We start from the raw sequence: 24,792 nt of genomic DNA on the forward strand, positions 1-24,792 counted from the left end.
TGACTGCTCCGATCCCTCTCCCCACCCCTGCCAGCCCCCCCAGAACTCCCAAACATCCCCCGCTCCTTGTCCCCTGACTGCCCCCTCCTGGGACCCCTGCTCCTAACTGCCCTCCAGGACCCCACCCCCTACCTAAGCCTCCCTGTTCCTTGTCCCCTAACTGCCCCCTCCTAAGACCCCCCCCAACTACCCCCCAGGGCCCTACCCCCTACCTGTACCCTGACTGCCCAAAACCTTATCCACCCCTCCCCAGAAAGCTCCCCCCCGAACTCCAGACCCCCCCCACCCGTCTCTTGACTGCCCCCTCCAAAACCTCCCTGCCCCTTCTCCGACCCCTGGCCCCCTTGTTGTTGGCCTTCGCCTAACGTCTCTGTGAACTTGCTCAGGAACGGCCTGAGCCGTTCGTCCCGGCACGCTGGGCAGCAGTGAAGGAGGAGCGGGGCAGGAGCTCCAGACTGCCGGAGGTGATCTGCGAATGCAGGGAGGGAGGGAGGGAGTGATCTCTGCTGCAGGGGAGAGGAGGAGGGGCTCTCTCTGGCTGTCGGAGCCCCATACAAGTGGCACCATCCAGCCGGCTGCCCTGTTAGCCATGCACGCTCTGCATGCCGCGCGGGGGGGGGGGGGGGGGAAGTCCGGACATTTACAAATTCCCCCCAGATGCTATTTTTAGCTCAAAAAGCCGGACATGTCCGGGGGAATCCGGACGAATGGTAGCCCTAATATAGTGCCACCTGCTTTATTTTTTTAAATAAAAGATACATACAGAAACGATGTTGAAAGAACATTAAGTTTGCAAAGTCAAACATTCAACAGTTAGGAAATGTCAGAATTACCATTGCCCATGCAAAATACAGGTTGTATCAGGAAGTCAAGATCTGTGGGGCCTGGAGTGTGCTCAGTGAAGACAAAGTCAGTAAAAGCATGGAGCATGCTCAGTGTAGATGATAGCTCAGTGGCATTATCCTTGCTCAGTGCAAATGGAATGTTCAGAGATTTTAGCAGTCCCTAGAAAGCTCCATTGAAAATATGCAACTGCAGATTTTCAGAGGCTTATAACTTGGTCAAGTCTGGGTAGATACTCATAGGGCCCAAGAGATACTTTCAGTTGTCCTTATCACTATTCTGTTGCTAAATATCAGGGTCTTGACTCCAACCCCTGGAGGTGCTAGATTTCTTCAAATAAATGCTTCAAATTATTTTTTAACTTTAGCAAAACTATCAATTTCCCCCCAACCTCATTTTTATAAATAGTTGAGCTGTTTCTGCTGAAACTTTCCCCCAAAAATCAGCATGAGACAGAGACCAAGTATGAAAAATCTGAACCCAAGCAGTTAAAATTTCTCAAAGTTATGAGAAACTTAAACAGGAGTTTAGAATGGAACATTTTAGAAAATTGACAAAATGCAACGTGACCTTTCCCCTCCTCTTAGCTCGTTATCCCTTCCTCTCCTTCTCCCTGGTCACAGATACAGAAGTTTCTCATCTATTCTCATCCTCTAATCCATCCACTTTCCCCAGTGACCCCATCCCATCCCCTGATCTCCCTTATGACTACTCTTATCCCATTCTTTACTCTTCTCCTTAACCTCTCGCTCTCATATGTTTTACCCCCTCACAATACAAACATGCTTTAGTCTACCCCATTTTAAAAAAAACCCATACTCTTAACCCCACTTGCCTATCTAACTACTGCTCCATCTCCCTTCCATCTCTAAATTAAATATACTCATTGAATGTGCTGTCTGCAGTCACTGTCTGAAGTTCCTTTACTTCAGTTCCATCCTAAACCCTCTCCAGTCTGGCTTCCGCCCCTTGCATTCCTCTGAAACTTCTTCTCATCAAAGTCTCCAATGACCTCTTCCTAGCAAGAGCTCTGAACCTGTACTCCAGCCTCATCCTCCTTGACCTGTTGGCTTCCTTTGACATAGTTCCATGCTCTTCTTCTTGAAATCTAGTCCTTGCTTGGCTTCCATGACTCTGACCCCTCCTGGTTCTCCTCTTACTTCTCTAATTGCTCCTTCAGCATGTCCTTCAGAGGATCCTCCTCATCCCCACTACAGGCCTCTGTCCTTGGTCCCCTTCTTTTCTCCCTTTACCTAGAGATAAGGTGTAATCTCATCCACAAACACAAATTCAACTACCATCTCTATGAGGATGATTCACAGATCTACCTCTCTACTCCAGATCTGTCTCCTGTCCAAACTCAAATCTTAGCCTGTCTCTCTGATATTTTCTCATGGGTGCCTGGTTGTCAGCTCAAGCGCAACATGGCTAAAATAGAGCTTTTGCTCTTCCCCATCAATACTCCACACTACCTCCTTTCTTGATCACTGTGGATAATACCACCATCCTAACTATCACGTTGGCCTGTAACCGATCATCTTTGATTTGGGCCTCTCTTTAGGCCTTGTCTACACTGCAGAGTTTTGTCAATGCAAGTTATGCCAATGTACAGTCACTGCTGTAATTAAACTGCTGTTGCATGTCCATACTTCTTTTGTCGGTGGAGCACATCCACAATAGCAGCTCTTTCCTAGACACAGAGAGCAGTGCACTGTGGGTAGCTATCCCACTGTGCAACAGGCCACAGGATCTTTTGGGAAGGTTTTGCAATGCCTTATGGGGTAGGTACAGCGTCACATGATGAAGGTTTCTCAATCCCATCGTTCTATGGTCATCCTACTAGACAGCTAGCTGCATTTTAGCTGCCCTGGTAACCTGCAACCCAGCCATCTCTGTCAGAAAGCATGGATCCCACACTGCTGTTCAGTATTGTGCCGTGCCTTATGAACACAAGGCTATAAGAGGAGCTCAATGGGGGGGACTATTTGGCTGAGGGATGCCTTGAAGGAGCATATTAACACTGAGTCACAGTAATGTGTGTTGCTGTAGTGTGTTGAGCCTGGCATAGTTTGCTTGCACTGTGCTATGAACCTAGTAATGATTGCTGTGTGTGCCCGAAAAGTAACATATTTTAAATCACTTTTTAAAGTAGCACTCAGTGATAAGACCAAACTGACATTGCTGAATACTAACACAAGAAGCTCAGAGAAATGTGTGTGTGTGAGAGAGCGAGACAGAGTGTGTGCTGGGGGAGAGTGAGTGTATCGGCACATTGTCTCTTTAAGTTCAGACAGCAGATGGAAGCAACCAATCCTGAGGCAGAAGCTGGGGTCCCCCTATCCCTTCACCTCAGCATAGTGGAGACTGGTATACCGACGAGAGGAGGGGGACACCCCAACATCAGGACCCGCCTCCCTCAATGGCTCTGCACAGCACAGCACAAGTCTCTTCCCTCCCCCCGCCCTAGCAGCAGCCTGTCCTGCCTGCCTGCCACTGTAGTCCTAGTGCTGTGGAGAGAAGGATTCCACGTTAATGTTTTGATTCCATGATTCCCTTCAAGTTCTCCCACAGCCTCCTCTCCCCACAGACCAAGGAAATCCACCCCTTCCCTTCTAGTCCAGGCAGGAGTGTGTTTGCTGCTGGGATCTGGCATGCTCAGCTGGGCAGTAGCTATGTGAGCTTTCCGCACTGAATAATTTCAAAACTTGTCCTGGGACTTTGAAATGCGCATGCCTGTGTAGCTGGATGCAAGGCAGCAGAGTTCAAAACAGTGACCAGAGCGTAATGAACGTAGTGTCTACACGGACGCTTTGTTGATCTAACTTTGCCTCAAAAAGCTCTACGGCTCTCGTCGAGGTTGTTTTATTTTGTCAGCAAAACAGGAGAGTTTTGTCAGAGGGAGGAGCATTGTAGTGGAGCAAAACCTCCACTGTTTTGTTGACAAAAGCTGCCTTTTGCCAACAAAACCGTGTAGTATAGACAAGGCCTTAGCTCTTCACATTCAGGCTATGTCTATGTCTTGTAGATTCTTTCTGCACAGCATCTCTAAAACATGGCCTTCCCTATCCAGCCACAAAGCTAAAACTCTTGTCCAAGCTCTCATCACCTCAATTACTGCAACATTTTTTCCTCTAGCCATGACAAATACAATCCTGCCCCTTTCACATCCATTCAGCATGCTGCTGCAAAGATCACTTTCCTAGCCCATCATGTTACCTCTCTCTTTGCACCTCGCCAACGGCACCCCTCTTCTCTATCATATCAAACATAAACAACTTGTCTTCACTTTCAAGGCCCTTCACGATCTATCCCACACACCTATCATCTCTCATTTGGGATTGAAAAATCAACACCTGCCTCAGACTGGCTCATGACGTCAGCGTCCAACACACACTTATTAAATTTTCAAACAAGCACCTTCATGCTTTTTCCCATGCTAACCTTTGCACCTCATTATTGTCCTTCAAAACCCTCTTAAAAACTCTACTTTGCTGTAAGGCCTACAGAAAAATTGACAATGATTAGACTGCTGGTGTCCTGAGACCACTGCCTCTCATGTGGACCAGCACTGTCTCATTGTTTCCTTGTACTCCCCAATCTGTCTGTATCTATTTGTTATCTCTTTAATTATTTGTAGATTGTAAGTTCTTTGGCGCAGGGGCTGTCTTTTTGTTCTGTGTGTACAGTACATAGCACAATGGGGTCCTATTCCATGACTGAGACTCCTAAGTGCTACAATAATAATGATCATTAAAAATAATTAATTAATAAATAATTAATAATAGCAGTTAAATGTGTCAATGTTATAAGCAACTTAAACAGTAGTGTATAATGTAATGTGTTAGGTAGGCTACCAGGTTACTAAGGTGGTGTTACCAGCTCTACCTATAATTTTATCTTTACATTGTTTGAAAGAAATTTATCTTTTATTTTTTTTCCCAGTCTATACACCCAATCATTTGAGCAGGTGAATAATATTACTCCCATGAGTTGTCCCATTAAAAGTAAATAGGACTACTCACATGAATACTGTTGTAGGAGCAGCAGCGATCTGTATGTTATGGATAACCTGTATGCTCAAAAAGTCTGTTACACTTTCCTCCCCACAGTTTTGTCTCCTCTCCCTCTTTGAATACCTGTGAAGTGGCTTTCTCCCTCCCCCTCCCTCCTGGAATGCTTGTAGGATGAATGGGCTGCTTGAACAGCTGGAAGATCAGAAGAGCTCCCAGGTAGACAAGGTGTCTGGAACTCTAATTAGGCAGCGATCACACACCCAATGCATGAACATTGCATGGACACTGCCGGAGATGGAGATTGAGCAACCATTCTCGGCCAAGTCATCACTAGTTGCAGGCCATGAGGAGCAAGTCCTTAAAAGGGGAGGGGGCCATGTGCTCCGGAGTGCACTCATAAACTTGTAGCTCACGTGAAGGCCCTTCGCCCAGACCGCCTCGCCAGTGGTTCGCTGCGTTGCATTCCATCGTGCCTCGGGAAGACTTATCTTCATCGCACCATCCATCGCTGCACTGTGGGACCACTTACCTTGAAGAATCCTGACATTTCCAATGCCATGCCTGTCCTATGAGTGTGAGTATGAGCCCCCCTCCCCTTCTTTTGAGCTTAGCTATCGTATAATAAACCTGCTGCTTTCTGCCAAACTCTGGTAGGTCATTAGTCCTCCCTAAGCTTACTAGCTGGCCCAATTTTGGGTAACAAATACAATTTACTCACATGCTCATGTATCGTCCAGATCAGGCCCTCTTTTTGTATATGAGCAAAGTCCGGTAATGCAGTAATATTTAAATCACATTCGACTCTAAATTTAGATTGTTTTAAATAACATGCATGTACAAAAACTAAGACAAGGCAGTTGTTTCTTAATATTCCAATAGAAAGTTTAAAAATAAATGTCCTTCAGCATTTACAAATGGCAACTCAAATATTGCTGTGTTGTGCAGAAATTGATATTGACTAGCAACTGGATATACACAAAAAGTGAAACTAGTGTACTTTAATTGTTCAACCTAATATAGCTGCAAAAAATAAATACATTCAGCTGAAGAGTAAATTATACATTTAAAATTATATCTGTTTTAATAATCTAAGATGTAATTAGTTATAAAGACATTTGTTTTTTTTAATTTAAAAATATAATTTGTAGCCTACATTGTCCCTCTGCTTTGTGTGTGTGTTTTTATTAGTTATTTTACCGTACCCATTAATGTGCTTGGGTCCTCACAGAAGGCAAGTCCCTACCATGAAGGACTTACTTACAGTCTACGTTGCAGTCGACGGGACTCTGAGCGGGAGTAAGGGTCCAAGCTACTGGATCCCACTGCAGATCAAGGTTTAGGTGGTAAACCTGACAAACAAGTGAGAATATAATATACTCCAGGAAGATGCAAGGGCAAGTACAAAAATGGGTTATGGAAATGAGGCCTGGGTCCTGCAACTGACGCTGCATGGAATCAACTTTTGGATTGGGACCTAAGACTGTACAACAACTCAATTTAGGTATACACTTGTCTTGATAGTTCCTTTTTTTCTGTACATACTTGCTTTTCTTGTATATGTACTATACATTTTATGTGGCCTGCTTTGTTTTCTCCTTTCATTCTATAACTTTTACTTCTATAGCTATCTTGACTTTGTTTCTCCCTCTAAAACTCTTCACTTTATAAGTTCAATAATTTATTTTCATAGTCTGTTATCTAAATATTATATGGTTTTGAATTGTTCATCAGAAATGTAAACTTTTTGTAAGTAAAAACAAAATATTATTTTCATGTACTTTTGTATAATGAAACAAAGCAAAAGAAATATGGTTTCCTAGGAAAATGTCAGAGCTAAATAAAGAAACATAGAAACAATGTACCTCTGGGGAATATAAGAATGTAATAGGGCTGATCATATTTGCCAGAATGTTGAGCACAAACTCATCAGGTTGATTAAGTCTGTCATAACAGTGGATGGTTAAGTCCTATGACAGAAAAATATGACACATTGATATGCCTAGGTAGTATATTTTTACACGGTCAAAATCATTATTGCTGTGAAAATACCCTCCAAAAACAACCAAACTCATTGCTGTACTAATTTTTGTGGGGCAGAACTTTAATGTCAGATATGTTGCATTTGTATGCTGCCGTGTAATATAGATATATAAAATCTGATAGTATTTTTGCATATGCAAACCTGATAGTAGGTTTTTGAGATATGTGGTAACCAGTATAATGAATCTAAGATGGGGGTGTACAGGGAGATTTTAGCAAACCAGTAAAGTGCCTGAAACCACTATGGATTATTGCTAAATGTAGCCAAGTCAGCAGGCCTTAAAGTGGCCATGTAGTGAGCTCAGCTTGACCAAGGCAGGAGGAGAGGGAGTTTTGGGTGCCACAGAAAGGGCAGCTAGACCCCACATCTTTCCTGATAAGAATTGTGTTGAAGTTGCTGATACATGCATTTTAGAAGAGCAGGATGTGCCCCAGGAATGTCTATTGGGGTCTCAAGGCTGAAAACTCTGGAAAAACCCACACCTGGATAATCAATAATCAGAAGGAACCTCTTGCTTGACCATTGAAACTGCTAGCTTAACAAGTTTTCTTTAAGGGACATGTCATTGTGTTACTAATGTATAAAATAAGGGGGAAGAGTTGGGGGGGGGAAGGTCTCCGGGACTGGACTCTCCCTCTGGATGCATCTTGTGTTCCCCACCGGCAGACGGGCGGCCTCTGTGCCACTCGAGAGCCACACTCAGCTTCAGTAATTATCGAGGGTTGGAGGTGTTTTACTAACCTGTTGCAGACGTGTGTAAGTGCTTGAGACTAAGTAAAGCTTAGCTTTAAGTGAAAGCACTCTTGTGTTGTCCTGTTTGTGCCAGCCATCTATCAGTTGGACAGCCGTGTCTCCCCTGATTTATTTCCTGATACCACCTCACATAGAGTAAAAGATAATGAGCTTTGGGTTGAAAGAAACCCAGGTAATAGGGGTAGGGAAAGAATGGGAGGGTTGGGGCAGGAGCTGGGATAGGGGAGCAATACAGGCATTGTTTCTAACCAGCTCCATGGAGAATCTGCTGAAATATCATGAGGCTGCATTAACTTTTGTGCAGAGCCCCTTTCATGCTGTGGAATCCTGTTTTGGGGAAATTCCAGAGGCAACAAAATGGGGAAAATGAGATGGGAAATCCCTAGAAGTCAGAGGTGGTGCTCCAAAGCCAGTGCAGAGGCACTGGGATTCTTCACAGATGAGACAGCCCTGCTCTCCTGCACATTCTTTGAGATTCATGTGGTTTGTGGATATTGAGGAGCTACAAATTCTGGGATTTGAAACCCATCCCTCCCCCATATGGAGTGATATGGGGAAAATTCTACAAGGAGAACCCTGCAGACTTCTTGAGGGCCTCCTCCTGTGGATTTTTCTACATCTGTCCAACAGTTTCATCTGCTTTTATATGTAGTTACTCCCTTTCTTGGGCTAAAAGCATTAGTCAAAAATGCCTTTCTATGGTATAGGTTTTTTTTGTGTGGATATGTCTCATAGTATTTTCTCCTTGTGTGATGGTGGCAAGGCCCAGCCTAGGTCAAGAAGGAAGAAACTGTAAACTTAGCAGTTCCCAATTAGAAATCAAATATTGTCTCATTTCTTGAATTTCTAGTAGCTGAACAGACAAATGGCCTTCCCCAGCTGCGAGCTCACTTTGTAGATTCCCGGGATGGTCTTTTACGCTCACTGTTAAAAGGCTCACTGATTCTGACAACTTGAAAATTTCAGGACATCTAGTCTTGCTTCAAAATGTTGGAAATATAAAAGATCCTTCAGGATTCCTGCACTCCAGGAAAGCCTATATCAGCTTGATATAGGTAGGGTAGCTTGAAGTACCTGGATCCCTTATAACTAAGTGCTGTTCACTGTATATTTTTCATCTCTGTACTATAAACAAGGTAAGGTGCATTGGTTCATTTAAAGTATTGAGGTTATGGGATAAATAAAAGTAAAACTTAGTCAAGCGGTATTCTGTTTGCTGGAGAAATAAGGGCATAAACCACAAAAGTAAAAAATTGACTTCTATGCTATGTCCAACACAAGGCTTTCCATGGAAAAAGTCAAAAAAAGATACCCAAGGAAGAGCTCTGTATAGCTCAAAAGATTGTCTCTTCCACCAACAGAACTTGGTTCAATAATAAAATAATAAAAAGATATTATCTCGCCCACCTTGTCTCTAAAAATAGATATCAACATTTTGAAACTGGTTCATTACTTCCTGACACCATCATATAAACACTGAAAAGTATGCAAACTAGGATAATTTTTTGAGGGCCACAACATCAGATTCTTCGGTGACAGAATAATTATTTATTACCACTGATTGATTTCTATTTTCTAGATATTTAGGAATCACTCTAAAATGGTCTCAGACACACCAGGAATCTCTATTAAACTACAGCAGTGGTGGGCAACCTGCAACTTGCAGGCCGCACAGGGTAATCCACTGGCAGGCCACAAGATAGTTTGTTTACATTGACCGTCCGCAGGCACGGACACCCGCAGCTCCCAGTGGCAGTGGTTCACCGTTCCCAGCCAATGGGAGCTGGGGGAAGTGGCGCGGGCCATAGGGATGTGCTGGCTGCTGCTTCCTGCAGCTCCCATTGGCCAGGAACAGCGAACTGTGGACACTGGGAGCTGCGGGCGGCTGTGCCTGCGTATGGTCAATGTAAACAAACTGTCTCGCGGCCCGGCAGCGGATTATTGTGGCGGGCCGTGTGTTTGCCCACCACTGCTTTACAGCAATAGTAGTTCATATCAAAAGCTGCCAAAAAGTCCATCATCATCAAAATAGTCAACTTCCTCTGCCTAGTCTAACAATGGGATCATTCTTGACCCTAACTAGTTTCAGCTCAGCATCAAAGAAAGGTCAAAACCAAAACCAAGAACTTTTCCCATCTCTTATGGATATTGTGTTCACCTTCAAGACAATTATGAAATGGTCACAGTCACAGTTATTTGGTAAACTGTGTCTTAAACCCCTTTTAGTCCTTCTCAAGTGCATCTGCTCTTAGATTGGATCTTTTACACCAGAGACCTGTGACCACCTGTAAGCCCTTCACTCCAGGGACCTGTGATCAGCAAGATGGTTAAAATGAATAAAAAAATAACTTCCTCAAAACAAATTATGTATTCACTGACCCAAAGGTCCAAAGCATGCAGAGCAAAAATTTAAATCAAGAAAGGACTATATGCATATTTCCAATTATCTAATCGTTAATCTTTCCTTGCAATGTTTTGTACATTTCAGACAGCCTGGTTATCTACACCTCTGAATTGTGAGAAGCTGACTGACTGCCGCAGTTTCTGTCTGTCTGTCTGTCTCTCTCTCTCACTCTCTGTTTCCTTGACAGCCTGTCAGCTCTTGCTGACACTCCCTGGGTAGCCTCTGGCCATTCACTCAACCCTTACTCATTCTTAGGCCCAAACATGGGTGGTGGGTGAACCCCCCGTTCGGGGAGGTTACTCCTCTGCCCCACCTCCTCCCACCTGAGGTCCCGCCCCTACCACGCCCCCCTGTCACCAACAGGAGTCAGAGTATCCCTGAGACCCCCACCATAGCCCAAGTCCCCCCCAGGTTCTGGGCTGCTGCTGGCCGCTGATGGCCCGTGCTGCCCTGGGCCACCGGCCAACTCGAGCCGAGCACCCACTGGCTTTGGGGGAGAGGCAGAGCGAGGGCAAGGCCTTGGGGTGGAACACGGATGGGGCCACAGCCTGGGTTTGGGGAGGCTTAGCCTCCCCATGCCTATTATACCTGCTGCCCATGGATCCAAGGACCTTTACTGTTTAATATCCTCCTTTTAATCCTAGGCTTAGCCTTGGGAAGAGTAATCCATTCTTATTATGGCTGGAGCCAGGTAGCAGGTATTCCCCAATAAACAGCTTCCCCATTATTTCCTCAAGGACTCTTGTGTGTGTCATTATGTCAGCTTTCCTGCTTGGTTCCTTTAGCAACCCCTTTTGATCTAACTCAATAGCAAGCGACCCATCAAAATCAAAAACTCAGAGGCATGCACTGCATTCATGAAAAATAATTCAGTTATTTCCCAGTTTGTCACAGTCACATTTAAAGTATTTCTACTGGCTTGATTTGATTTGAGTAAGATTTCCTCTAAATATAATGGGTAATACTGGTAGGACCAATAAAGATTTTCAAACTGGTAGAAATATTCCGTTTTATTTAAAACCAGCACTCTGACTTGAAAATGTAAAACATGGATTAATTTACACCAGATATTATACATAAAATAATATTAGATAAGCAAAATAACATATTCCTTGAGTACTAATTATGGAAGAACATCTCTGTCTTCAATAGCTACATATAAATGTTTGTGTGTGTGTGTGTATATGCAGCGATTACTTAGGGCCAGATCTTCAAAGTTATTTATGTGTCTCGCTCCCATTGAAATCAATGCCTAAATATCTTTGAGGCTCTGAGCCTTAGTCATTTAGACAAGACCTTCTCTAAGTGCATGACTTCACTGGGGCTCTACAAGAACTATGCAATACATGGATCACAAAGTCCTGTCATTAGAGAGCTGAAAGTAAAACCCATACCATCTGAAGGGAAGAACAAAACCTCCCTAGTTTCAGTCATCCATCTTCTACCTGTTCACTTTATCCTAGTCAATATTTAAAGGTTCCAGAGAGCATTTTTTTCAGAGCAATACATAAAACACTAATCGTTACAATGGAGCTCAGTTGTTTCTTCTTATATTTCACAGTTCCCTTTATTTTTTCTATATATATTTATTCCAAATTCTTTTAATTTATGCAGCAATTGATTTCACAACTGATTGTTGCACTTGTCCTTGGCAAGTTATCAAAGACTGCTGATACCTAAGGCTGGCTTTCTTATTTTCAGAGACTGAAAATAAGGGAGCCAACTGTATGACTCATAGTTTCCTCTAATATTCTCTCTAAGATATATATTCATTATAACATCTCTTTAAAAAAAAACAAATTAGAATAAGCTGAAATTAAAAGTAGTGCAGGCTGAAACATACATGTTTTAGATAACTGAAAATACATCCTGAATGTTTTGAGTGCAAAATATTTTGTTTCAGAGAGGTCTTCCACAGACCTGTCAGAGTAAAGAGGAATCTTCCATTTCCTCATGTATTACACAATTACTGTAGAGAATACAGTAGTCCAATCTTTTCAGTAGTTTGACATGCATTGTATGAAAGTCTTTTATTCGCAGTCCATTGAGTTTGTACAGCAGAGCTCTTTGAATATGTCCAGCAACCCACACCCAGTTTTGTATTTTGTACTGTACTGGTCATTTGTATTTAGCATTTCAATTGAGAGAGTAATAATTACAATCTGTAAAACAAGTCTGTTTGCCTGTGTGCCTGAGATGTGTCATCACATGCTGGGATGTCACCAGATGATGAATCTCTTTAAAAGAAGAATGGAGATCCAGTTCTAGCATTTACAGATTCTTAGCCTGATTTTCAAAGATGCAGAGCCACCACAACTCTCTGATTTCAATGGAGCGGCGTGTGCTCACCACTATGAAAATCAGGCCATTTGTGTCTCTGACATTGTTTTAATGGATTAATGCAGTCACAATCTCTTGTATGGCAGACTGAAGAGCAGTGGATTGATGGTTTTGATTCTCTTAGTCTTTGTCAACTGTTCCATATTAAGTGGCAGTATGAGATGGGCAATGAAAGATATTCATAGCTGAACCCAGCAACTGCCTCCATCAACACTGATTTGGTTTTGGCAGATTTCTTGGTATGGACATATTATTAGGATGGAAGACCAACATATTACATAGCACATATGCCAGTGAATGCTGCTACTTAGCAAGAGATCAGGTGATCGACAAAAGCTTTGGTCGTGCAATAAGATTGCCAGTGATGGACATAAACTGAATATCCAACCAGACCACCTTAAGAACCTTGCTAGAGATTGTTCTGGTGGGACTCATTCTGCAAGGAGGCTATGTCCCTTGGAATTTCCCATGATGATGATGTGCAGATGATGCAGTCACACCTTGGAATTTATTGACTAATTTATTTTAATACCAGATGCTCAGTCTCCTCTTTATGGAAAAGAGGAGGAGGAACAAGGGGAGAAGAAGAGGGATAATTTACTTCTGATGATACAGTCAACAATGAACTGTTAATGGTGATGATTAAGAGGGGAGGAACACCACAGCTCATCTGTGTCCTGGGTTCAGCTATCAATTGGTTGCAATGATACAATATTTATAAATCATAGATCTTTATTTTGTGTTCTGCTTTATAATTATGACTTCACTGTGTGAAAAAAATTAGTGAAACCTTGGGGAAGATGAAGCATAATTTTGTAAATACAGTTTTTCCAAGCAGTGGTCATCACTACGTAGTGTCTCTGCTCACCTCTGTATTCCTGGTTGTTTGAATTATATAAAAAAATGGTATTGTATTAATTGATGCATAATAGGTAAAATTATGAAGATGTATAGCTATTATAAGGTATAAGCACAAGAAAGCAGAGATAAGGTTGAGCTTTTAAAAGTTAAACTCTGCACTTTCTTATTTGTGAATGCTTGATTTCTTAAAAATCATATTGCGTTTACAGTATTGCATGACATTTCCTTGGGGTTTTGTGTTTTTTTTAACAAACAAGGAAAATAATAGAAACTGCCAATGTAGCTGTAATTCCATGACCTAGAAGTAACTTGCTTCCTGAACCCTCCTTCCTTTGAGTGAGCACGCTATAACCAAATTTTCATTTGATGTTTATTTATCAGCTTTAGTATTACACCAGAGATTACAGTGTCACACCTATTTAATACCTCAGTATACATTACTTAAGAACTATGTACTTGATAAATGCATCCTTATTAAGTCAAATTTATGCTAATACTGTTCTGATTTAGCAGAACACTCACTGAGAATCTGGGAGTATTTCTCAGTTAGGTAACTATGCTATTGCATTATTTAGACAACAACTAAGATCACAAAATACTTCACAAATTGTCTAGATTTAGCATCACTGAACTACATTTAGTACCACTGTAATGGCTTGTGGTGCGAAGGATAGCAGCCATTGACAGCTGGGGAGAAGAGATTTTGCATGACTGCAGCAACCTTTTGCACTTACCAAATGCACCTTGGTCTCTTTAACATCTATACACAAAGGAGCCAGAGCTTCAATTTTTAAGATATTGGCTGAAAAATGTATGCAGTAAGCTACCTAGAAGTCATTTTATCTGTCTTGAAGATGAAGGGCCTGAGCCATCTTCTGTGGATTTGTACCTCTGGCTAAATGATTTCATACCTGTTGGTTGCCTCACAAAATCAAAGTCATTCTACAAAGCATAGTTTATTCTGATAATATCCTGACCTTCTCTAGGCTCTGAAAAAAGGACACCAGCTAGGATACAGGGGGTGATGTTTGTACTTCCATGTCCTTCTTTAAGTTGCAGGGAGAACCTATAGTATATATGTAGCATGCTATTTTCAAAGTGCTATTCAAATATTAACTAAATTTTCCTCTCAGCCCCACTGTGAGGGGGCTAGATAAATCAGTACTGTTTTACTGATGGGAAGACAGGCTCTTAGAAATAAGACCTTCATTTTCAGAGTTTCAGAGCACACAGAGTTTTCCTTGAGTTCAATCTGAATGGGGAACTTGACACCTCTGAAATTCAACCAGGCCCTAATTGAATTGCCCAAAGTTGGATAAGTAGGCATTAGAATCTGGAATTAAACCAGGATTCTTGATAGTTAAACCAATGGCTAATCCATTAGGCCTCAGGGCCTTCAAGACAATATGCTTAACTGTTCTGTCTCACTTTCCCGATGTATACAATTTAAATAATATTTTGTGCTTATATAATGCTTTTTAAATACAAGGTATGTATATCTGAGAGAACTGCAAGGTAGGTAAATATAATTATGTACATTTTAAAAAAAGGAAAACTGATGTACATACAGAAGATAAGGGGCTTTCCTAAAGTCAGTCAAAAAATTCTATTGGTGTGCTTTAGTCCATTTTTAAGGTCACAGCAAGCCAGTGTCAGAAACAGGGTTGGAAACACTCAGGTGTCCTGAGTCCTAGGTCTTAATAATCAGACCATGTTTTCACTGGGCACTTTGAGGGTGCTTGCAGATATGATATGCAGATTTGGCAAGTCCCAAATCCATCCAGTCTTATTTTATAGCAGTAGGGTGGAAGGAGAGGGAAACTGAATACCAAATTCTCCCACCCTTGTGCCTTTGGGGTCCCATTCTTTCATTGGTAGTGGTGATGCACACAACCTATTGCAGCCCATGCAATTGGGAGGCATAGGGGTGGCATGGAAGGAGTGACAAAGGTTAAGATGGGAGGAGATGAAGGGAGCACATTAGCTACCAAGTCATGGCATATGATGATTTTCTTGACACTCTACTTTTAAAAGACACGAGGCATGAAACTCTCAGCTTTTATTTAAAAACGCTTCTAGCCCTCATAATTGTGAAAAAAGCTTGAAGATCTTAGTAACTAGACCACAAACACTCTGTTTGTTTTTCTAAAGCCTCATGATTTTTAAGCCAATCTCCTGGTGTTTGGGGTCTAACCAAGACTGTGTCCCCTGTAAACGTCTAAGGTGATACCAAACTAGTACTGCTCGGGAATCGGAGGCTTTGGAATAGACCCGTCAGGGAGCCCCACCTCCCCTTGGAGTTAACAAGACGTGTGGAGAGAACACGAGGCTCCCCGCCCTCCCTCAGCTCCATTAACCCCGCCCCTCGCCGCTGCGGCTGTCGCTGCAGGTGGCTGGCACTAGGCACAGTCAGCGGAAGAGGCTCGTGCCAGGCCCCGCCCCAGCCGTCACTGAGGTGCGCCCGGATCTCGTTTAGGCGTTCACCTGTGGGCGGATGGATACGTGAGATGGTTTACACTCCACCCCTAATTTAAACATAGTGGATGATCTTTTTGATCTCAGTTAAATCGCAGATCTTGCAAGCGCCTCGGGAATTGCCCACCAGGCAATTTCGTGGTGAAGAGGACCCTGGACTATAGTATTCCAGGCTGGGGACTATTTTCTTATGCTGTGCTGGACGCGTTACTTGGAAAGGAGGGATTGAAGGCGGATGTAGCTGCAAGTAGTTCCGGTTGAGGAAGTCTGTCCGCAGCCGGCTGCCGGTGGCTGGTTGCGTGAGGGTCTGAGCGGAGCGCAGCGCTGCCGGTCCCTGCTGTGCGAGCCGCCGCCATGTCGACCCGCTCGTGCCGGGAGAAGGCGCAGAAGCAGAACGAGCAGCACCAGGCCATCCTGGCCAAGCTGCTGCGGGAGGAGGACAACAAGTACTGCGCCGACTGCGAGGCCAAGGGTACGGCCGGGCGGGGAGGGGACGAGGGTGTTGGCAGTGCCCGGGCGGGGTCGCGGGCTCCGGGGTGATGTGGCCCCGGGACCCCTGCGCGGGCTCCGCGGGCGGGGAAGGCGGTCGGTGGAGCGAGGATCCGGGTGGGAGTGGGCCGGGGTGGTTCCTTGCGGGGGAGGGAGGCCGGGCCGGGGGCCCCGGCCAGAAGGCAGCGGAAGGGCAGCTCTGCTGGGCGGTGGCCGGTAGAACAGAGCACCCCCTAGGGTAGCTGACTTGTTGGGAAGCGTGTATGGGGCAGGTCTCGTTGTCGGCCACTTCCCAGGGCCCGAAGGAGAGTCCGGGATGGCGAGCAGGCTTTGCTCTGGGAGGGCCGAGTGGCCGGGCTGGCCGAAGTGCCGGGTGTAGGGTGAGGTCGGTGCTAGGTGGTTACCCGTGCTGTGTGCCGCGATCCTGTGAACGCTGCAAACTCTCCCGGGGTGCCTGGCTTGCGGGAGAGCCGGCCGGTATCTGCCCGTGCTAATGACTGAGTTGAAGTTCTTGGGGGGTATGGGCCTACGAGTACACTGGGCTCAGATTGCTTCTTGTAAATAAGCTGCAGTGAGGAAAAGGGCTGGGATTTGAACAGTTACGGCAAAAAACAGTTGGGAGGTTGATGCAAATCGATCATCCTTGCATTTAATTGTAAACTAATTTCTGTTTCCCCATCCACGTGGGATGTAGTTTGATTATTCCAAAATCAGAAGAACGTCCCCAATCTCTGTCCTAGACCTTTCTTGAAGTTTCACTGTTTCCCTTGCTTTTTAATGGACAGAAGTGAATCCTATTTCAATGGGTTGGTAGTTGGTCAGTGCACAGCATCAGGAAGCTACCTCTTTAACATCCGGTACAGACACTGTATTACTTCAGGTGAATGTTGCAACACTAGAGTAAGGTGATATATTTTTTAAAAAAGATAATAGCTTAATTACCTAAATGCTGTACATACTGAATATTTAAGGTCTAATGTGCGTAAGACTCATCTTCATTAACAACATATTTTGCAGTATTGGTTTGAATGATGTGATGAGTGAAGTGTAAGGATTATTAGACCATGGTCAGACTTAAAACAGGGAAATTATTTTGTCAAAAAGTGACAGACTGCGTACTTGCCTTTATTTTAAAAAATGTAAAAATATTTATATAGTAGGTAATATAATAAAAGGCATGCAATAATATATTAATGCATACAATACGCTTTTAGTCATTACCTTGTTTGAACAAGTGAGATAGTGGTCCTTTGTATTAGCTGAATAATCAGCTGCTCCATTGTGACAGCCATAACTATGTTGGTCAGGACAGGGGCCTGACCTGGGCACCTCTAAAGATGAAGCATGAGACTTTACAGTTTGAGCTAGAGGACTAATTTTGATAGCCAGGAGCTCTATCAGGTTTATATCATTTATGGATCAGCCATGGGGTGGGGAGAAATACTTGTCTAGAAAAGCTTAAATAATGCAGAGTTTGGTGTGTGCTAAGTATCACATTAAACTGCACAGCACGTAGCACAAAGAAGCCCCAGTCTTGACAGGAAATAGCTTTTATGGAAACATAGAGCTAGTGATAGAAAAGGCCTAAGTCATCTAGTTCTCCTTTCCAATGCATGATTGTTCCCTATTGCATACACCTCTACCCCGATATAACACGAATTCGGATATACTGCTGTAAAGCAGCGCTCCGGGGAGGCGGGGCTGTGCACTCCGGTGGATCGATATAACGCGGTAAGATTTTTTGGCTCCCAAGGACAGCGTTCTATCGGGGTAGAGTTGTACTTGCTAGTGTTCTGTCAGTAATGTTATTTCTTTTTGGCAAGCTATGACCATTTTCTGGCTATTGTCCTCCCCCCCCCGCCCCTTCCAGGACACCCCCCCCCCCCGTTTCCAATAAATTTTTTTTCTGGCCTCAGGCCTTTGATCAGTCCCCATAAAGCCACATGGGTAGTTTTTGTTTCTTACATTTTTTTTCAGAAGAATTGCGGTATGTTTGTGACATTCTGCACGCCATATTTACCATGGTGATGTAATTATGATATGTTTTGTACAAAGTATGCCTTGCAAGGTATAATTCTAAAAGTCTTGATCAGCTAAATGTTAATATCTCATTGGATTGTACTTGCTGTCTTTGTATGTGAAGTTAAGTTTTGCTATGTACGTGTTACTGAAAAATGATGTAAAGACCGACAACTGGCCTTTCAGGTACAAGAGTGAAGAAGCTAGACAGTGCTAATGGACCAAAGAAGAGCTTATCCTCCCCTGGGGACTCTTCAGACAACCTATGGGTAATAGCTGCTATGACTCAGCAAGACCTGCAAGGGCATGTGACCAGATCCCATGATACTGAATGCCATTTTTGGTACCTGTACTTTTCCACAAACTGGGCTGGGAACTTGGCTTGGAACAAAGGGGTTCCCGCCATATGGAAAAACTATATAAGGGGGATGTGACCTCATGACTAGGACTCGCTTCCCTATAAGACAACACCTGGAAACACTGGAGAAACAAAGACTAAACTAGGGAAGAGGGGTCCCTGTGGGAAAGAAGAGAGCCCGACCTGTGTAAAGAGGCTAAAACCTGCTTGTATCATCAGTCAGAGTGAGATATTGCTGTTTCAAATCCTATCCAGTTTGTATGAGACTTAGATTGCAATTTTGTTTGTTTGCTAGGTAATCTACTTTGATCTGTTTGCTGTCACTTAAAATCTTCCTTTCTGTAGTTAATAGACTTGTTTTGTGTTTTATCTTAACCAGTGTTATTGAGTTAAGTGTTAGGGAATCTTAGCTCTGTTAACAAAGGCTTGTGCATATCTCCCCTACATCAAGGGGGAAAGCAGACTATTTAATGAGCTTGCACCGTACAGACCCCTGTGCAGTGCAAGATGGTATAATTCTGCGTATATACTCCACTAGCAGTGCAAGGCTGCGGAGCTGGGAAATTGGCTGGTACCTTTATTGTTGGTCCATGAGTGGCTTAGGTAAAGCACTCAGGTGACTTGGTTGGATGTGTGGCACCACCTGCTGTTGTGTTGCGTGATAACAGGCCTGGGGAGGCTGGCTAGGTCTCATCATCAGAGTAGTGTAAGAGAGATCAACCCAGCTGAATTGTTAGTGGGCACAGGGGTTCAAACAGATCCCAGACTGCACCTTGGGGGTACAACCATCTCCATGTTGTGCTTGTTAGTATTCACTGTCTCCTTCACACTTGTGGATTTTAATGCTTAGCACCTAAATGACTCTTACATTTTCTAAACTCTGTAAATTAATCTGTCTGATAACTACCATAATGCAGATTTCTTAGAGCTCCAGAATTTGATTACTTGAAATCTTATACCTTTGTACTTTGACTTGGTCTTCATCAAGCACTGCTCTCTCTAATCTCTGCTGAGTTCCTCTTCTTCAATAATCATCTTGTCTATTTCAGTTACCTATCATACCACCACCATGCCCTAGATGACCTCCTGAAGTCCCTTCCAACCCTGATACTCTATGACCTCTCATCTGCTCTCAGTTCTCTTCTCTTCCATTAATAGGGCTGGTGATTCTATCTTTGCTTTGCTCTCCCCCCCCCCCCCCCAAACTCTTTGGTGCCTATTTTCCATTGCAAGGTCCATGCTGCCAACCTGCAGCCCTGATGCAACCTTAATATCTGTTTCCTTCTCTCCTGCTCTTGCAGTGCACAGTATGTCTCACAGAAATCCCATGACCAGGCTGATGTTCTCCACCACAAATTTATTCTCTCCTGTTTCAGTTCTGCCATCTTCCTAGTTAAATAGCTCCGGGTCTCAAGTTAAATGAATCCCATACTTGCAATCCTGGTACTGCATCACCACCTTGAGCTCACTTGACCTCTCTCTCTGTGCACAGAAGCTTGCAGATTTCTTCCAAGAGAAAACTGAACCAATACAAGATGATCTTCTCCCTCGGCTTGGCTTGCCTTCTCTTCCCTTCCCTCCTACAACTTTCTTCTCCTTGTCACAGATGCAGAACTTTCTAATGTATTCGCTTCCTCTAATCCTTCCCCTAGCCCCTATGACCCCGTCCCAGTGGAACCCTGTTTATCCGATCTAATTGGGCTAGATTGGATAATCAGGAGAATTGCCAAAGAGCTTTCTATCCCTTATTTCAAGATGGGGGTAGGGTGGCTTCAGCCCTGGGTGGCTGGTGGTTTGGGTTAATGTGGAGAGCTGGATAATGGAGGCTCAGATAAACGGGGTTCTACTGTATATCAGTAAAATGTGTTCAACTGATACCTATATATATATATTGTGGCTAGGGAAATTAAAGTTCAGTATTCAATTTCAATGGCAAAAAAATGCAGATTTTTTTTCCCAGAGAATTTAGTTTTTTTAATAATGGGGGAAGGGAGGAAATTATCAGCAAGGATCCTAGTTATCATTGGTGTACAACATCTGTCTCTTAGAGTCGTTGTTATAAAGAGAAAATCTAGCATTTCCTCCTGAAGTAACTCAGCTCATTATGAATTCCGGTGGAGGAGGTTCAGGAACCATCCCACAAACTTAGATTGTGAAATATCAACCAGTTTATTTGGCAGAAGTATCCTCCCTTTGAATGAGGCTGTTACAGATCCAGCAAAAGTAATTAGGCAGTCCCTGGCTGCAGCAGCTTCCACCTCTTTCAAGGTGGACAAGACATACCAGGTTCTGTCAAGGGGACTGAATTTTTATACATATCCAGTGCCATCATCATTAGTGACCGCAGTTAATGAGAAGTCTCATCAACAAAATAAGATTACACCAAAAGAACATGAAAAGATGAGACTGGATTTAGTTAGCTGTAAGTCTTATTCATTTGCAGTGTACAATGGGAAATGATCAGGCTCTCATGGCCAGATATGTTTGTTTTGATCTATTAAAAAAAATTGAAGCATTCATGGACCCTAGGGTTGTCAAGTGATTAAAAAAATTAATTGCGATTAAACAGCAATAGAATACCATTTTTGGATGTTTACTACATTTTTGAATATATTAATTTCAATTATAACACAGAATCAAAGTGTACAGACCAGGGTAGACTTTGCACATTCACTACACCAGTGGTTCTCAAAGCTGGTCTGCTGCTTGTTCAGGGAAAGCCCCTACCGGGCCGGTTTGTTTACCTGCCACGTCCGCAGGTTCGGCCGATCGTGGCTCCCACTGGCCTGAAGCGGCGAACCGCGGCCAGTGGGAGCCACGATCGGCCGAACCTGCGGACGTGGCAGGTAAACAAACCAGCCCGGCAGGGGCTTTCCCTGAACAAGCAGCGGACCAGCTTTGAGAACCACTGGACTACGCTACCAGCATGCCCCAGCTGTGATCTGACTGGAACTTCTGCTATAGGTAGTGAAGGTAGTTTAGCGTACATGGTATATGCAGTTTTCGGCTTTTCAGCTGAATCTGCAAAGCATGTTGGTGAGTTTGTGATTGGAGCTGGAACTAGGGTGACCAGACAGTAATGAAAAATCGGGACGGGATGGGGGGGGTAATAGGAGCCTATATAAGAAAAAAGCCCCAAATATCGGAACATCTAGTCACCCTAGCTGTAACTCAAGTCTACCATACACTCTATATAGGAGCCACTAACTATTAATTAAATGTGAAGAACTTTTAATGCCTTTTGAGCTTGGTTAGAGTGAAACTGGTGACATACAGGTGAAAAGCTTATTAGCAATGCCCTGATGCATCCAGTCCTCCAATATGGCATTCACCATAGAGTTCTGAAAGAACTCAAATGTGAAATTGCGGAACTATTAACTAAGATTTGTAACCTGTCCTTTAAATTGGCTTCTGTACCCAATGACTGGAAGTTAGCTAATGTAACGCCATTATTTTAAAAAGGCTCTAGAGGTGATCCTAGCAATTACAGACCGGTAAGTCTAATGTCGGTGCCGGGCAAATTAGTTGAAACAATAGTTAAGAATAAAATTGTCAGACACATAGAAAAACATAAACTGTTGAGCAATAGTCAACATGGTTTCTGTAAAGGGAAATCATGTCTTACTAATCTATTAGAGTTCTTTGAAGGGGTCAACAAACATGTGGACAAGGGGGATCCAGTGGACATAGTATACTTAGATTTCCGGAAAGCCTTTGATAAGGTCCCTCACCAAAGGCTCTTACGTAAACTAACTTGTCATGGGATAAAAGGGAAGGTCTTTTCATGGATTGAGAACTGGTTAAAAGACAGGGAACAAAGGGTAGGAATTAATGGAAAATTCTCAAAATGGAGCGGGTTAACTAGTGGTGTTCCCCAAGGGTCAGTGCTCGGACCAATCCTATTCAATTTATTCATAAATGATCTGGAGAAAGGGGTAAACAGTGAGGTGGCAAAGTTTGCAGATGATACTAAACTGCTCAAGATAGTTAAGACCAAAGCAGACTGATGAATTTCAAAAAGATCTCACAAAACTAAGTGATTGGGCCACAAAATGAAATTTAATGTGGATAAATGTAAAGTAATGCACATTGGAAAAAATAACCCCAACTATACATACAATATGATGGGAGCTAATTTAGCTACAACAAGGCAGGAAAAAGATCTTGGAGTCATCGGGGATGAAGATGTTCGCGCAGTGTGCAGAGGCAGTCAAAAAAGCAAACAGGATGTTGGGGATCATTAAAAAGGGGATAGAGAATAAGACTGAGAATATATTATTGCCCTTATATAAATCGATGGTATGCCCACATCTTGAATACTGCATACAGATGTGGTGGTCTCATCTAAAAAAAATATACTGGCACTAGAAAAGGTTCAGAAAAGGGCAACTAAAATGATTAGGGGTTTGGAACAAGTCCCATATGAGGAGAGATTAAAGAGGCTAGGACTCTTCAGCTTAGAAAAAAGGAGACTAAGGGGGGATATGATAGAGGTATATAAAATCATGAGTGATGTGGAGAAAGTGGATAAGGAAAAGTTATTTACTTATTCCCATAATACAAGAACTAGGGGTCACCAAATGAAATTAATAGGCAGCAGGTTTAAAACAAATAAAAGGAAGTTCTTCTTCACGCAGCGCACAGTCAACTTGTGGAACTCCTTACCTGAGGAGGTTGTGAAGGCTAGGACTATAACAGCGTTTAAAAGAGAACTGGATAAATTCATGGTGGTTAAGTCCATTAATGGCTATTAGCCAGGATGGGTAAGGAATGGTGTCCCTAGCCTCAGTTTGTTAGAGAATGGAGATGGATGGCAGGAGAGAGATCACTTAATCATTGCCTCTTGATCCACTCCCTCTGGGGCACCTGGCATTGGCCACTGTCGGTAGAGAGGATACTGGGCTAGATGGACCTTTGGTCTGACCCAGTACGGCCATTCTTATGTTCTTTATGTTCTTATGTGCTAATTATACCTTCAAGATTGAGGCTTGTTTTCTGGGAAGACAAGTTTACTTACCGTATATACTCGTTCATAAGCTGAATATTTTTGGTAAAAAGGTGATGCATCAAAGAGCATGGGTCGGCTTATAAACGGATCTACACCAAAATTTGATGATTTAAACTCTCTGGAATCATTGAATTGAATATCTAATACATTGTCGCACCACTTCCCGCAGCTTCCATTGGCTGGGAACGGCAGACTGCGGCCACAGGGAGATGAGGGGCTCCATGCCGGCAGACGCTCCAAGTAAACAAAACATCCTGCTAGTGGCTTACCCTGACGGGCCAGGAGCGGAAGTTTGCCAACCCCTAAAATATAGGGTCGGCTTATGAAAGGGTCATAGAGTTTTTGCTATTTTTACCTATCCATCTTGGGTGGGAGAGTCAGGCTAATGAACAAGTATATATGGTAATCAAGTTCTTACCTTTATGGAGATTCTACAGTTATGATCTTCTACACAATGCTCTGGTGGGCAAAATCTCCCAAAGAATGGTCTTCTCCTTCAAACACACTTTCAGTGCCTCACCTATTCCTGAAGGGACAGCTCCCACTAGTCAAAATGAAAATACTAAAAATACGAAATAAAATCAAACAGTGCAACATCTAAATTCATTTCTGAATACAATATTTTGCAATATAAAATTTCATCAAATACATTAATTTGAGGATCCTCCCACCAGCTCAAAAAGTTGTATCTCTGCTGACTCCTGAGGTTGGGTGGAAGAATCGGGACATTAACATCTATGAAACTTCTTCTATTTCAGCAGTAGAAGTAATTGGTGGTAAAAGCAAGCTTTTATTCTGTATGCGGACAAGCCTGTAGAGGGGGCACAGCACACGCTTGGCCAGTGAATTACACAACCGTTTGTGAGACTGCACTAGAATGTTGGGTATTGTGATTTCTGGATTTTATTCCTGGTTCTGGGAGCCGAGGTTGGTCAAATGGATAGGTGGTGCACTACCAAGCACATAATTTGGTATATTCCTTCTGAAAGGCAGTGTGTCTAGTCAAATAGATGACACTTGGGTAAGTCTAGATATTGGGGGGGTTTATTCTAAGCTTATCCTGAAGTGATCTTTTGCAACTTATCAGTCTCCTAATGTACAGATAAGTAGTTCCCCAAAGGTAAGGGTATTAAGCCTTTGTTAATAAGAGTCCTGAAGTGCAGAGGAAGATTAACAGCTGTCATTGTA

The 24,792-nt window shown here is 43.2% G+C and overlaps 1 protein-coding gene across 2 annotated transcripts in view; it reads left to right on the forward strand.

Moving 5' to 3' along the window:
* Nucleotides 1-15,615: 15,615 nt before the first annotated feature.
* Nucleotides 15,616-24,792, forward strand: part of SMAP1 (small ArfGAP 1) — a 208,350-nt gene continuing 199,173 nt past the window's right edge. Inside the window, exon 1 of one of the 2 annotated variants that reach the window (XM_005280077.5) lies at nt 15,616-16,202. In XM_005280077.5, the coding sequence (XP_005280134.1) occupies nt 16,085-16,202 (118 nt within the window). In that variant the 5' untranslated portion in view covers nt 15,616-16,084. The remainder of the gene's footprint in view (nt 16,203-24,792) is intronic. The other variant, XM_042848861.2, reaches the window with a different exon arrangement.

Source organism: Chrysemys picta, chromosome 3, assembly GCF_011386835.1.
Source record: "Chrysemys picta bellii isolate R12L10 chromosome 3, ASM1138683v2, whole genome shotgun sequence".
Taxonomy (NCBI): Eukaryota; Metazoa; Chordata; order Testudines; family Emydidae; genus Chrysemys; species Chrysemys picta.